Here is a 15,604-nt window from a genome sequence, read left to right as displayed (position 1 = left end):
GAGATAGCTCAGTCGGTAAAGTGCTTGCCTGGTAAGCACAAGGCCCTGGGTTCGATCCCCAGCACCCAAAAAAAAAAAAAAAAAAAAAATCTGAGAATTATGAGAACAGGGCCTAGAAAGGGCTTTTTGGGGGGAGTGGGGGGGGCGTTCTGGGGATTGAACCCAGGGTGCTTAACCACTGAGCCACATCCCCAGCCCTTTTTATTCTGGGACAGGGACTCACTAAATTACTGAGGCTGGCTTTGAACTTGTTATCCTCCTGCCTCTTCCTCCTGCCTCAGCCTCCCAAATCGCTGGGATTACAGCATGTGCCACCATGCCTGGCTAGACGGGACTTTTTTAAGGGCCTTTCTTTAAAGCCTTTGTGTTTGGCTTGAAGAAACCTGTTAAAATATGGGGTTGCTTGATAGCTGTCCTCAAACATGCCTTTCTCAACTGAAAACTCAGATAACTAGGACCCTTTAAGGCAATTCGACTGAAAAAATAGTTAAACCCTGTCTCTACAACAAAGACTCTCAACTTTGGCACTACTGACATTTTTGAGCCAGATCATTCTTTGTTGTGAGAGACTGTCCTGTGCATTGTAGGATATTCAACATCCATGGCTTCTACCTACTAACTAGTTGCTAGTAGCAGTGCTTCCAAGTGAAAACCACCCCTTCAGATTATCACTAGAAGACACCAATATGATCAAAAACACAACCAGGCATGCAAAACTCACACTTCTGTTGGAAACAGAAAAGTAAAAAAGTCTTCTGGGACAACTGTGACTGACCCTTCCTTATCCCTTCAGTTTAAAAAACAGTATTACAAGTCTTAGTACTGAAAAGAACCATTTCTCTTTACGGTTAAGAAGACTAAAATTACAGGGGCGCAGTGGCACACGCCTGCAATCCCAGGGGCGCAGGAGGCTGAGGCAGGAGGATCGCGAGTTCAAAGTCAGCCTCAGCAACTTAGCAAGACCCTATGTAATTCAGTGAGACCCTGTCTCAAAATACAAAAAAAGGGCTGGGGATGTGGTTCGATTGTTACGAGCCCCTGAGTTCAATCCCCGGTTCCATTAAAAAAATAAAAAATAAAATTTCTCGGTACTAAAGAACCTGCCCACAGCACAACTAGAAGGAAGCAGCTAGACTAAGGCGAGAGGGGCAGAAAATCTTATCCCAGGGTTTTGTAAGAATCCTCACTCCGAAACACATTGCACGCGGAGCTGTCTGCAATCATGATCAAAGATTTTGGGTTTATTCTGTGTGGTTCCAAGGACCAGAACTAGGATTGCAGGAGGCCAGTTTCGGCCCATTTTAAGAGAAAATGTTCAATACGTCAAACTGTAATCAAGAGAGGAAAAGATAACTTGTCATAAACATACAAGAGATAGACACAACGAGCACTTTGGTGGGCAAAACAAAATCGCTACTGACGTCTGCTAAAGTAGAAAATCTCGGGCTATTTTTGCATCAATTTCCAGCGTTACTCTACACAGAAATAGGATTGTCGCGGGTCTGAAATAGTCGCGATGGGCCCTGGAGTTGCGTTGGTGCCTTCCACACCAGTAGGGTTAGGTTAGAAGAACTCCAGTCCCGCCGCAAAACCTAAGCTTAACAGGTCGGCTACGGCACCGGATCCTGCCGGAAACTCTCAGCGCCTTCAGGAGTAGAAAACTATAATTCCCATAAGACAACGCGACCTGAGGTGGGTGGGCATTTGCCGCGCGTGGGCGGCTCTGACCAATAACGACCGCCGTTACAGCGAACAGTTTGGCCGTGTTTGTAAAAGGCCGCGGCAGGCGAAGAGAGAAGAGGTGAGGGCGGTCATCCGCGAGGGGCCCTGGGGCCCGCGGGGGTGGGGTGGGCGCAGGGCAGGTAGGACGACTGTATTGAGAAAGGACCCGGACGCGATGGGACAGGGGCGTAGGGCTGGGGATTCCGGCAGAGAGCTGATCCGAGGAGTCCGGTGTCGGCGAGGTGATGCTTCTGCTTGGGCCTACTCAGCACCGGAAGTGAACGGTCGCGCGGGTAGGATGCCGGGAAGCAGGTCCCGGGGGATTTGTGTCTCGCGGCAGGCCGGCCCCGGAAGCGGGAGTTTCGTGTCCCGGTGGCCGGCGGCCCGACTTGTGCCGAAAGATAACTTTTCCCGCGATTCGGAGGCAGTGCGGAGCTAAAGTGCCGTAGCTTCTCATTTACGGTTTGGCAGGAAATCCTGCATGTTCCAAACTTAGATGCCCGCTGGCTGGGACAGTTTCTTCAAATCTCAGCTAGTTTCATCTCCGAGATGGGTAATTCTTCACAGGCTCGTGTGAGCATTACACGAGTAAATGCATTGAAAGGGCTTATTCACACGAGAGTACCCGGGTAGTTGTATATGTGTTGTGTGTGTGTGTGTGTGTGTGTGTTTAAATTCATGGTCATCATTCGTCCCCTAACCGCTTCGCAGGCATTCGGCAAACTATATAGCTCCACCGCCAGATAGAACCAGGGTGGAAACCCACCACTTCAGGGGGCAGTTAGGGCTTAACTCTTCCAGCACCAGCCCCTTTACGTCCTTTTGCTAAGGAGACTGGTAAATTTGCCGAAAAGAGACTACCTAAAGACCTTTCAACTTTGAAATACAGGTTCTTTACAAGTATGTATATATGCTTTCAATATAGTATCTGCAATAAGTGATACTAGTACATGTTGAAATTAAAATAGTACAAAACAGTGAGGGGTAAGGCTCCCTTCCAGACCCACTGTTTCCCAAGTCACAAATCACTTCTGAGGCAGTAAACACACACACACACACACACACACACACACACACACACACACCTGTTCTCTGCCCGCTTTAAAACCAAGACTAGCATGTTATAAACAAAGTACTACAACTTTTTTCACTTCACAATTTACCTTGATGTTTGTACCACAATACACGTAGATCTGCTCATTTCATGTTTTGTTTTGTTTTGCCTTATGGGGATACACGTCAGAAATGTTCAGCCTTTAAGTTACATACCCAGACATTTTTTCCCTCCTCTGTACTGGAGACTGAACCCTGAGGTGTTTATCACTGAGCTACATCTCCAGCCCTTTTTATTTTTTATTTTGAGACAGGGTCTCACTGAGTTGCAGAACTGCCCTCCAACTTTCCATTTTCCTGCCTCCACCTCTTGAGTAGCTTGGATTACCTGCCTGCACCACACCTGGGTGTTGCCTGATGATTCTTTTTAATAGCATAATGTGTGATTACACTAAAATTTTATGTCAATTCTCTACTGATGAGCTCTTAGGCTGTTTCTATACTTCTGCAATTATGGACAGTACTGCAGTGAGTATCCCTTTATGTACTTTTTGCACATGTGAAAATACAATTCATGAAATATCAGAAGTGGAATTGCTCAGGCAAAGTATGTGTATTACTTTTATTTACATCTCTTCCAAAAATTTTGCAACAACAGTGTACAATGTTTCTCCACATTCTCCTGAAAACAGTGATAACTTTCTTCTTTTTTTTTCCACTTTGCCGAAGTATTACCTTGGCTTGTGTGTGTGTGTTTCTTTTCGTTTCCTTTTTTTTTTTTTTTTTTTTCTTTGCTGTTGTTATCATTTTTGTTTTTCACTTTATGGTGCTGGGATTGGCCTTAGAGCTTTGAGCATGTGGGGCAAATTCTCTCCCACTGAGCTGTACCTCAGCCATGTTACCTTGTTTGAATTTGCTTCTTACTAGAAGGTTGAGTATCTTCACATATTTAAAATCACTTTTTTCTTTTTCTTAACTGTCTTTTCGTGTCCTTTCTCCTTTTTTTCTTTTTTTTTTTGGCGGGGGGGAGTGGTACCAGGGATTGAACTCAGGGACACTTGACCACCGGGCCACATCCCCTCCAGCCCTATTTTGTATTTTTATTTAAAGACAGGATCTCACCGAATTGCTTAACACCTCACTGTTGCTGAGGCTGGCTTTGAACTTGAGATCCTCCTGTCCCAGCCTACCAAGCCACTGGGATTACAGGTGTGCACCACCACACCCAGCCTTTCCCCTTTTTTCCAGTGGACTTCTTTTTCTTATTGATTTGTAAACTCAGGAAATTAGCCCTTTGGCATTTGAATTCCAAATATTTTTGTTCTTTTTAAAATAGTAACAGCTTCATTAAAATATTACTCATATAACATAAAATTTATCCTTTTAAAAGGTGTTAAAATTTAAAGTTTTAGTATTATCCACAAAATTATGCAGCCTTTCATCACTCCAGAAAGACCCTCATACCCATTAGCGGTTACTGCCAGTTCTTCCTTTCTTCAAGCTGATACACTTTCTTTTTATTTTTATTTTGGGGGACTGGGGATTGAACCCAAGGGTACTTACCACTGAGGGACATTTTCGGCCCTTTTTATTTTGAGTCAGGATCTCACCAAGTTGCTGAGGATCTCACTAAATTGATGAGGCTGGTCTCAAGCTTGGGATCCTCCTGCCTCAGCCTCCCAAAGCTGGGATTACTGGAATGTGCCACTCTGCCATTTACTAATTTGCTTTCTGCCTCTATATGTTTTCCTATTCTGGATATATCATTTAGGAATCACATGATCTTTTGTGTCTGGATTCTTACACATAGCATAAATATTCCATATGGTTATATAAGCATGAGAAATGGGGCTCAACATCATTATTCAGTAGAGAGTTGCAAATAAAACCATGATGAATTACCATTTTAGGCTGCCTAATCAAATGACTATAATGAAGAAGACCATAACAAGCACTGGCCAGGGGTAGAAAAGTGGGAATCTTTTTGTGTTGTTGGAGGAAATGTAAAATGGTACAGCCACCTTGGTAAACAGTTTGGCAGTATCTTAAAATGTTTGTATATTTATAGAGGAGTTAGATATGTTTATTCTGACTTGAGCATTATATAAAGTTTACATGTATTGAAACATTACATGGTACCCACAAATATGTACTTTGTATGTGTGTGTTGCTGGGGATTGAACTAAGAGCCTTGTACATACTGAACAGGTGCTTTATCACTGAGCTACATCCCCAGCCTAGTACAATTTTATGTGTCAAGGTTTTTTTGTTGTTGTTTTGTTTTGTTTGTTTTGTTTTTGTAAACTGGGGATTGGACCAAAGGGTGCTTTACCACTGAGTTATATCCCCTATTTTATTTTTTGTTTCTGTTTTTGATTTTGAGACAGTCTTGCTAAGTTGCTGATGGTCTCACTAAATTGCTGAGGCTAGCCTTGAACATGTGATCCTCCTGCCCAAGCCTCCCAGATCATCACTGGGATTACAGGTGTGTGCCACTGTGCCTGGCTTTTTTTTTTTTTTTTTAAGCTATAAGAAAACTTTATTTTGGGGACGGTATTCCATTGTACATATGTATAGCATAATTAATTTATCCAGTTCCATCTGAAGGACATTAGGTTATTTGTAAGCTTTACTGTTACAAAAGTGCTTGTGAATAGCTTTCTATTTCCCTCACTTTACACATGTGGGAATCTGTAAGATAAATTATTAGTGGAGTTATATTAAAGGAGTATGCAGAGGAAATATCAGCAAACTCAAATGGGGGGGCATTCTATAAACTGACTCTTCAGAATTGTTAGGATTATGAAGACCAAGAAACAGAAACTCACGGGCCTGTGGAGACTAAGGAGATATGATAGCTAAATGTAATATGATATTTTAGATTGGAATAGAAGAAAGAACTAAAACTGGAGTTTGGTTAATGAGGTGCCACTGCTGGTTTCTTAGTTTTGACAAATGACCTGTGGTAATAGTATAATGTCACTATTGGTTAATGTCAGGAAAATGAGTGAGGGGTATCTGTGAACTCTGTTCTATCTGTAACTTTTCTGAAAATCTAAAATTATTCTACAGTAGACAGTTTATTCTTTTTAAAAGAAGGCATTAGAAAAATTAGTGAAATCCAAATGAAGTCTGTAGTGGAATGAGTTGTATTGCACCACTGTTAAACCTTATTGTGACAGATACCTCATAGTTATGTAAGATATTAACATTAGGGGAAACTAGATGAAGCATATACAGGAATTCTTTGTACTGTCTTTGTAGCTTTTCTATAAAGTAAAACTATTCTAAGGTTGAACTTTTGTATTTTTTGTTTCTATTTTTTTCAGAACTAGGGATTAAACTCAGGGTCTCGGACATGTTAGGCAAGCACTTCGCCAGTGAGCTACATCCCCAGCCCTTGAAGATGTTTTTTGTTTGTTTGTTGTTGTTTTTAAAAAATATACAGGGCTGGGGCTGTAACTCAGTGGTAGAGCACTTGCCTAACATGTGCCAAATCCTGAGTTCAGTCCCTAGTACTGCAAAAACAAATGACTCCCCAAAGAACAAACATGTAGTTGTGATTTTGAAAGATACTAAAAAATTGCCTTCTACAGGGCATAATTCAGACAGGCAAAAGCTGGTCATGGTAGTACACGACTGTAATCCCAGTGACCCAGGAGGCTGTGGCAAGAGGATTGCAAATTCAAAGCCAGCCTTGGCAATTTAGCGAGACCCTGTCTTAAAATAAAAAGGCCTAGAGAAGCAACTCAGTGGTTCAATCCCTGCTAAAAAAGAGAGAGAGAGAGAGAGAGAGAGAGAGAGAGAGAGAAATTGTAAATCATCCTTTGAAATTGGGAGAAAAGCAATGCAAACTGCAAATTTTAAAATGACAAGCAGATTACTTTTTTAAAAAGCATTTAAAATATTAAATGATAGCTAGGTGTGGTGGTGCATGCCTGGGATCCCTGGGACTAGGGAGACTGAGACAGGATGATAGCAGGTTCCATGCTAATCTCAGCAATTTAGTGAGTCCCAGTCTCAAGATAAAAAAGTAAAAACAGCTGGGGATATAACTTAGGGGTAGAACGCTCTTGAATTAATCCCAATACTGTATGAATAAATAAATAAATATTTAGATAATGATAGCCATGCCAAACCTGTAATTCACTTTACTTTTGTTGTTTTGTTGGATTGAACCAGGGGCACTATACCACTGAGCCACACGCCCAGCCCTTTTTTTATAGTTAGAGACAGGGTCTTGCAGAGTTGCTTAGGGTCTCACTAAGTTTTTGATGCTGACTTTGAACTCACAGTCCTCCTACCTCAGTCTCCCAAGCTGCTGAGATTACAGGTGTCTGCCACCACGCCTGGCTTTTACTCTGAAATACATCAAAATATGAGAGAGACTGACAGAGGGAAGGACAAATAGACATAATAAAGCAATTATAGCCAAATGTTAATTGTAAAAATCTAGTGGGTGGGCACATGAGGGACTCACTGTATAATTTTATTTCTCTGAAAATTTTCATAACATTGAGGGTAAATCACAAGTAGAAATTTCATACTCCTGGATTTTGTGGGTTTGTGGAAACAGAATTGCTGATTTTGTTGGCTGCCACCAAGGAAGGTACTTAATTTCTTTATTTTCATCTGTAGAACAGTTGTTTGGCTTAAATGAGACTCTTATATTGTAAAATCCAAATGAAATAATGAATGTGAAAGCAATCTGGATAAGGTAAAGCACTCTTTTTTTTTTTAAATGGTACATGATAAATCAATGTTTATTAAATAAATGTTTTTCTATTTCATAGTTTTGCTGTTTCATAAAACCAAAATAGTTGACTTTTATATCTGACCTCACATTTTCTAGTCTTTCCTGAGTTTAATACCAACAAATATTTCATGTCAGGTCATTAATTACTAAAATTATACTCCAGCTCTTCTTCCATCTTCAGTTTTACTATCTCCTCTGAAGACAGGCTCTTTCTGTTTCCTTCAGCACCTCTGTAGAGTTAAAAATACAACATTGATAAGTGAGATTAGCATCTTCCACCATCAAACACCTTTTCACTGTGTGAATCTTTTGCAGAAGGCAAGCTCCAATTGCAGCTCTGTTTGCAGAAAGTCCACAGTTAACGTGTGCAGTTAAATTATGCACTGGATGGATGGTGACAAGCTCGCCTCTTTACAATGATGATAATCTTGGTTTTAGAGGACTCCATTCCATAGATGGCTGACTCCATGGCCAGAGATGAGGCAGAACATCATGGTGGAAGACTGGTGGAGGAAAGTGGCTCAGCACATGGCAACAGGAAGCATAGCCGTAAAGCACTTTTAGGAATGTCATGCATTACTGTTAGGAAAGATGAGCGTTTGGCCAATTATATATCATAAACTTTAGGTGTTCTTGTCAACCCGCTGTGTCATAAAGTTAACGTTGTTTTACCGTCTTGAAGTTAGAACTATAAAACACTTAACCATTTCCATAATAATTTGTCACATATTTCTCTAATAATTGGAATAACTTAGCTTCTGTGATTTTGGTGTGTGTTCACTGAGGATTGAACCCTGCAAGATCTCACACATGCTAAGTTTGTGCTCTACTGCTAAACTAGACTCCCAACCTTTATTCTGCCTGAATCATCCCATCTTTGTGTAACATTAATATTTTTTTCTCGTTTTACTTGTAGACTGCCAAAATCTCCACTTAGGGGAGTGGAAATCTTTGACTGTGGAACTTTGGGCAGGAGCTTTGCCATTGGCTGGTCAAGAAGGAGGAAGCAGAATGTCTGCATTGTTACACCATAGAATTCAAACTTGAGAAGACTTCGTGTTAAGCAGTATCATTTACTCTGCAAATGATCATGCCTTTACTTGTCCTCTCTGATCATCACAAACTAACGAAACACACTCTAAGTCTTACGAATTCAGGTTACACAGTTTTCCAGATGCCCTGGCAGCTGGTACAGGTAGGAATGGACTGGGTTTTGTGCAAAATGGAGGAAGGGGAAGAATCTGTCTCTTCTGTTCTCTAGTCCTTGATTAAGTTAAATATCTGTACAAGTAAAGATTTGTTTAAATAGTTGTATGTGGTTGTAATCATAGTGATTTGGGAGACTGAGGCAGGAGGATTGTAAGTTCAAGGCCAGCCTGGGCAATTGTGTGATCCTGCCTCACAATTTACCAAAAAAAATATTTTTAAAGGGTTGGGAGTGTAACTCAGCGATAGAATGCTCCTAGGTTCAATTTCTAGTACCAAAAAAAGCCAAACAACAGATTTGGTTAAGTAACTTCAGTTGTACGGAACAGATTGTGGAGAAATGCTTTGGTTGCTACAGTAGAATTTTTTAAATGTATAGAGAAATAGAAAAGTTTTATCTATTTTTTATTTCATTTGATGGTTTAGATTTATGTTGTTTTGTGGTATGATTTTAAAATGTTGGATTGCTTCTTTGCAGTTTACATTCTGTGCTGAATATCACAAGTGATTTTAACTTTGTGTGTGTGACTGTGTACTCATGCTGATGGGCTTGTCTTCCTAGGGCCTGTGAAAAATGGAACCGAACCCTCTGAGGACTAAAGTCCCATCTTTCTTGTCTGACTTGGGGAAGGCCACCTTGAGGGGAATCAGAAAATGTCCCCGTTGCGGCACATACAACGGAACCCGGGGGCTGAGCTGTAAGAACAAGACGTGTGGAACTATATTCCGCTATGGTGCACGGAAACAGCCTAGTGTTGAAGCTGTCAAAATCATCACAGGCTCTGATCTGCAGGTCTACTCAGTACGGCAAAGAGACCGGGGTCCTGATTACCGATGCTTTGTGGAGCTGGGTGTTTCAGAGACAACAATTCAGACAGTAGATGGAACTATCATCACTCAACTGAGCTCTGGACGGTGTTATGTCCCTTCCTGCTTGAAAGCTGCCACCCAAGGTGTTGTGGAAAACCAATGTCAACACATCAAACTGGCAGTTAACTGCCAGGCAGAGGCTACCCCTCTGACCCTGAAGAGTTCAGTCTTGAATGCCATGCAGGCTTCCCCAGAAACCAAACAAACCATTTGGCAGTTGGCCACAGAACCCACGGGTCCTCTGGTACAGAGGATTACTAAAAACATCTTGGTGGTGAAATGCAAGGCCAGCCAGAAGCATAGTTTGGGGTATTTGCATACATCTTTTGTGCAGAAAATCAGTGCCAAAAGCTTGCCTGAGCGCCGCTTCTTCTGCTCCTGTCAGACTCTGAAATCGAACAAGTCAAGTGCTTCTAAGGAAGAGGCAGCCCAGAAATGCATTCATTTCTTTGCTTGCATCTGTGCCTTTGCCAGTGATGAGACATTGGCTCAGGAATTCTCAGACTTCCTAAATTTTGATTCCAGCGGTAGGTGGTATGATAGACATAGTTTTCTGTTTTTATAAAATAGCAAGGAAAGAGTTGACTGGTAGATTTGGAGATTGTCCTGGCAACTTTTAAAAACAGTTGCTGGATAATTCAGATGAAAAGCATTCCTAATTTTAATCCCAGTCAGCATAAAGGTTGGTTGGTTGGTTGATTTGTTGAATGGTTAAATTTGATGAAGAGAGCTGGGCATTTTTATTGGGCAATAAATCTAGCAAACTTAGCATTACTTTGTTCTACTTCATAGTTGTCTTATGTTAACAACAATAACAAAAAGAACAAATCCCTTTCACTCTGTTTCTTACCTAAAGATGAGGGAAACTAGCACCTTAATCAAAAGAATGTTAGAAGCTTTTTCATCAAGTCTCTTATTTTCATTTACAGATTTTTATCTTGTAGACACTTTTTTTTTGGTGATACTGATACTGGGGATCAAACCCAAGGGCCCTCTACCATGGAGCTATATTCCCAGCCCTTTTTATTTTTATTTTTATTTTTATTTTTATTTTGAGACAGGGTCTAAATTGCTGAGGTTAATCTCAAACTTAAAATCCTGCCTCAGCCTCCCAAGTCACTGGGATTACAGGCATGTGCCACTGTGTCCAGCTAGACACTTTCAATTTCTTAATGATTTTCTTCATGATCTTTAGCAGGTAGCAGCTCCCAACATTTTAGTTATAAATTACACTGTAGAACCATCTATCGAGTTAATGATCTATGGACAAATGCATATGTTTTGGGGGATTTTTTCAAGGAACTTATTTTATCATTATTTTTGTGTGACACTGCAGATTGAACTCAGGGGCTTTACCACCAAGCTGTAACCTGAGCCCTTTTTATTTTTTTAAGACAGGGTCTCACTAAGTTGCTGAGGCTGGTTTCCAAGCAACTGCAATTCCCAGGGCACTGGAATTAAAGGCATGCACCACAAGGCCTGGCTCAAGGAACTTATTTTAAAGGAGGCAGTCATTCCATCCTTTGTTTGGGGGATTGAGATTTTTATAAATTAATTTTTCTCTAGATGGGGGCCCATACTTACTCTTGGATAGTATTAGTAATTCAGAAATCTTCTATTTTTTAGGTCTAAAAGAGATTATTGTGCCCCAAATAGGTTGCCATTCCGAATCAACTGTATCAGCTTGTGAGTCTACTGCCTCTAAGCCAAAGAAGAGGAAAAAGGATGAAGTATCTGGTGAGCAACTATTTGTTTGTTTTGGTGGTAGAGTCTCTGGGTATGGTTTTATAGATAGTGTGTGTGGTTGTGAGTATCGGTGTGCATGTATGGTGCTGGGGATTGAGCCCACGTCCCTGAATATGCTAAGAAGGAGCTCTATCCAAGCTACATCCTCAGCCCATCGTTTTACTGTTTGTCTTTCAGTGAATCTTAGCAATTATTAGAAATCAGTTTTGTTCTTATGGGGTTGTGTGTGTGTGTGTGTGTGTCTGTGTTTGGTGCTGGGGATCAAACCCAGGATCCTGCATATGCTAGGCAAATGCTTTACCACCGAACACAGCCCTAACCCTTCTTGTGACTTTTATCTCCATTGATAATTCTTTATTTTTCTTTAGGAGATGATCACAATACCTTTATTTTATTTATTTATTTTTGTATGATGCTGAGGATAGAACCCAGTGCCTCACACATACTAGGCAAGTGCTATGCCACCAAGCTACAACCCCAGTCCCCTATTGACAGTTCTTTATCAAGTCAAGCTGAAAGTTGGTTTTAATGACCAAAATAAGGTCCAACCAAATTGAAAGTCAGACTAATCTTATACCTTAATAGGCCTTAGGACAGTATTATGAAGTTTTCTTTCATAGAGGACTTTAAAAAACTGGTAGTCTGAAGGTGTAGTTCAGTGGAAGAGCATTTGTTTAGAATACACAAGGCCCTAAGTTTAATCCCCACGACAAAAACTTGTGACGGTGGTTAGTTATATTTCTCACCCTAATTTAGGAATATAGTTTGTTGTTTGTATTTTCAGTATGTGGAGATGTGTGTGTGTGTGTCTGTGTGTGTGATGTTCCTTGATTTATGAAGGTTTCATTCTGATAAACTCATCATAAATTTAAAATATCTTAAATAAAAAATGTATCTAATACACTAATCTATCAAACATCAAAGCGTAGTGACATAGTACACTGTAGAGTATCTATTGTTTCCCCCAGTGATCTTGTGACTAACTGGGCGCTGCACCTCACTGCTGCTGTCCAGCACCATGATAGAGTATTATACCACATATTGCTAAACTAGGAAAAGGTCAAAATTCAAAATAGGTTTCTACTGAACATGGATGGTTTTCATACCATAGTAAGGTTAAAAACTCCTAAGCGAAACCATCACAAATTGGGAACCATCTATGCACATATACACACGTTAATTCAAATACGTAATATCAGTTAAGGACTTATATAAATCATATAACTTGTATAAATATGTAAAAACATTGATGTACCCTAGTAAATAAATTTCAAGAAACCTAGACTAAACAAAAAGAAAATATCCACTCTACTCATGGAACAAATTTCTAACTCACTAGTAAACAGAGTAAACCTTTTAGAAATGCAAAAGTGGAACTAAACAACTTTTGTAACCAAATTAGCAAAGATTTTTTTTAAGTGATGAGACCACAGGCAAAGGTGAAATCTGGGGTCCTGGGCATGGCTAATGTGGTTTAGGTTACTATAACCATTTTGAAAAATAACTTGCAGTATTTATTAAGAACCTTAAAATGGCTGGGTGTGGTAGCACCTGTCTGTAATCCCAATGAACTCAGCAGCCTGAGGGAGGAAGATCTTAAATTCAAGACCAGCCTCAGCAATTTAGTGAGATTCTGTCTCTCAAAGTGAAAAATAAAAAAGTGCTGGGCAGGGCTGGGGAGATAGCTCAGTTGGTAGAGTGCTTGCCTTGCAAGCACAAGGCCCTGGGTTCAGTCAAGGCCCTGGATTCAATCCCCAGCACTGCAGGGGCGGGGGGCTGGCAGGTGGTGCACACCTATAATCCCAGAAACTTGGGAGCCTGAGGCAGGAAGATTGCAAGTTCCAGGCCAACTTCAGCAACTTAGAGAGGCCCTGTCTCAAAAGAAAAAGGACTGAGGACGTGGCTCAGTGGTTAGATCCTGGGTTCAATCCCTGGTACTAAACCATGTAAAAAATTAAATTAAAATTAAAAGGGTTGGAGATGTAACTCTGGTTACCAAGTGCACACCTAGGTTTAATACCTGATACTACACAAAAACAATTTGGGGAAGTGTTTAGGTCATTCAGATAGTCTGATAAAGTATAGAATGCTCAAACTTGAATTTCAGATAATAATTTTTTTATTAAAATCTTTTTTATTTTTACAGACTGCATTTTGATTCATTGTACACAAATGAGGTACAACTTTTCATCTCTATGGTTGTACACAATGTAGATTCATGTAATCATACATATACATAGGGAAATACTGTCTGTTTCATTCTACCATCTTTCTGTCCTCCACCCCCTTCCACCTCATTTTCCTCTACACCTTCCAAAGTTTCTTCATGATTCTCTTCCCCCAATCACCCGCCCATTACGCATTGTTATGCACTCATCAGAGAAAACATTTGGCCTTGGTTTTTAGTATAAATATCTCCCATGTAATATTTGGAACATATTTAAAATTATTTATTATTTATCTGAAATTCAAAAGAATTTTTTTGCTAATCTGGCAATCCTGGTGTAATCTTAGCTACTTAAAAATCACAAAACCAGCAAAACAAATTAGTGATAGAGAAGAAAATGGAAGATAGCTCACCAGAAAGTTACCTGAGGGTGACTTTTTTTCTTCCTTTCACTTTTGTCCCCTAACCCCCAATTTCCTCTAAAGAGCATAAAAAGTTTAAATTTTATGTATAAAAGATTAATGCTCAAGGTTGTGCATGTAGCTCAGTGGTAAGGCACTGAGCATGTTTGAGGCTCTGGGTTTGATCCTCAGCACCAAAAGAAAAAAAAAAAAGTTAATGCTAATTCCTTTTAGAAACTGTGAAGCTAGCCTAGAAATTAACAAAGACTGATTAGACTGATTACATGTTTTAGAATCCTTAGAAATTATTATCAAGTGAATATCTATTCTGAAGATATGTTTAAACACTGTAAATGATTTGTTATTCAGGTGCACAGATGAACAGTTCACTAATGCCTCCAGATGCAGTGAGCAGTAATCTAAGGAAGAGTGGCCTGAAAAAACCTGTTGTTGCTTCTTCATTAAAAAGGCAAGGTAAGTTTCCCTTCCCTAGAATAGGCTGCAGTTGTGATAAGTCATCCTAAAGTCGGAAGCAGTGTGATCAAAAGAAATGCTGCATGTTGTCTCCCAGAGTGCTGGTATTTATTATAAAAACTTGCATATGAATTTATCTGAGTTTGGATCTTTCCTATTCCAACAATTTTAAATCATGCTCAAAACTGAAATACAACTAAAATCATAGAGACAGAAAACAGATTAGTGGATGCCAGATGTGGTGAATAGAAAGGAGTCCTGGGACAGAACTGTTTTATGTATTGACTATGGTGATAGTCGAACAAGTCTATATGTGATAAAATTGCATAGAACTCTCTGCACAGGAATCCCTATAAAACTGGTGAAATATGAATAAACTCACTAGATTGTGTCCATGTCATTTTCCTGATTATGATACTGTACTATAATTTTACAAAATGTTATTATTGGGAAAATCTCGGTGAAGGGTATATAACCTTTATATTTCTTACAATTATCTCAAAATTGTTTTCAAACGACATTTGAAAAGCCCTAAAGCTAGGCATGGAGCCAGGCACAGTGATGCATGCTTGTAATCTCAGTCTCTTAGGAGGCTGAGACAGGAGGACCACAAGTTCAAGGCCAGGCTCAGCATTTTAACAAGGCCCTAAGCAACTTAGTGAGATCCTATTTCAAAATAAAAGAACAAAAAGGGCTGGGGATGCAGCTCAGGCGTAAAGTGCCCCTCAATTTAATCTCCAGTATCCCCTCCCCCCCCCAAAAAAAAAAAGCTGCGCATGGTAGTGCATGCCTGTAATCCCAATTACTTGCCAGCTGCTTGGTAGAGCGCCCGGGGTTCAATCCCTAGTGCCACGCACACACAAAGACTTTAGAGGTTTTTAAAAACAAATAAACAAAAAACCAAATTTTGTCTTTTGTTTTTGCAGTACTGAAGATTAAATCTGGGGGTTTGCACGTGCTACCATTGAGCTACACTTATAGCCCCTAAATTATATTTTTAAATTAAAAATTGCTTACATGGGACTTCGGGTGTAGCTCAGTGGTAGAACCCATGCCTAGCACCTGTGAGCCTTGGGTTCAATTGCCAGCACTACAAAAACAAAAATTCCTGACACGTTTTGGCAGCAGGTATTTTATAAAATGTATTCTTTTTATTGCTTCTTACCTATAATGTAGTTGGTATAGTGATTCAAAGTAGAAAGAAAAAAA

The 15,604-nt window shown here is 40.0% G+C and overlaps 1 protein-coding gene across 6 annotated transcripts in view; it reads left to right on the top strand.

Moving 5' to 3' along the window:
• The first annotated feature begins 1,740 nt into the window (after positions 1-1,740).
• The window catches only part of LOC306644172 (uncharacterized protein C2orf42), a 29,558-nt gene continuing 15,694 nt past the window's right edge, over positions 1,741-15,604 (top strand). For 5 of the 6 annotated variants that reach the window (XM_079110847.1, XM_079110848.1, XM_079110850.1 and 2 more), the window contains exons 1-5: positions 1,741-1,801; positions 8,448-8,726; positions 9,300-10,134; positions 11,234-11,344; positions 14,291-14,395. In XM_079110847.1, coding sequence (XP_078966973.1) covers positions 9,312-10,134; positions 11,234-11,344; positions 14,291-14,395 — 1,039 coding nt within the window. In that variant the 5' untranslated portion in view covers positions 1,741-1,801; positions 8,448-8,726; positions 9,300-9,311. The remainder of the gene's footprint in view (positions 1,802-8,447; positions 8,727-9,299; positions 10,135-11,233; positions 11,345-14,290; positions 14,396-15,604) is intronic. The other variant, XM_079110846.1, reaches the window with a different exon arrangement.

The sequence above is a fragment of the Sciurus vulgaris genome (assembly GCF_902686455.1).
Source record: "Sciurus vulgaris genome assembly, chromosome: 14".
Classification (NCBI taxonomy): domain Eukaryota; kingdom Metazoa; phylum Chordata; class Mammalia; order Rodentia; family Sciuridae; genus Sciurus; species Sciurus vulgaris.
This window is presented reverse-complemented; position numbering and strand designations above follow the sequence as displayed.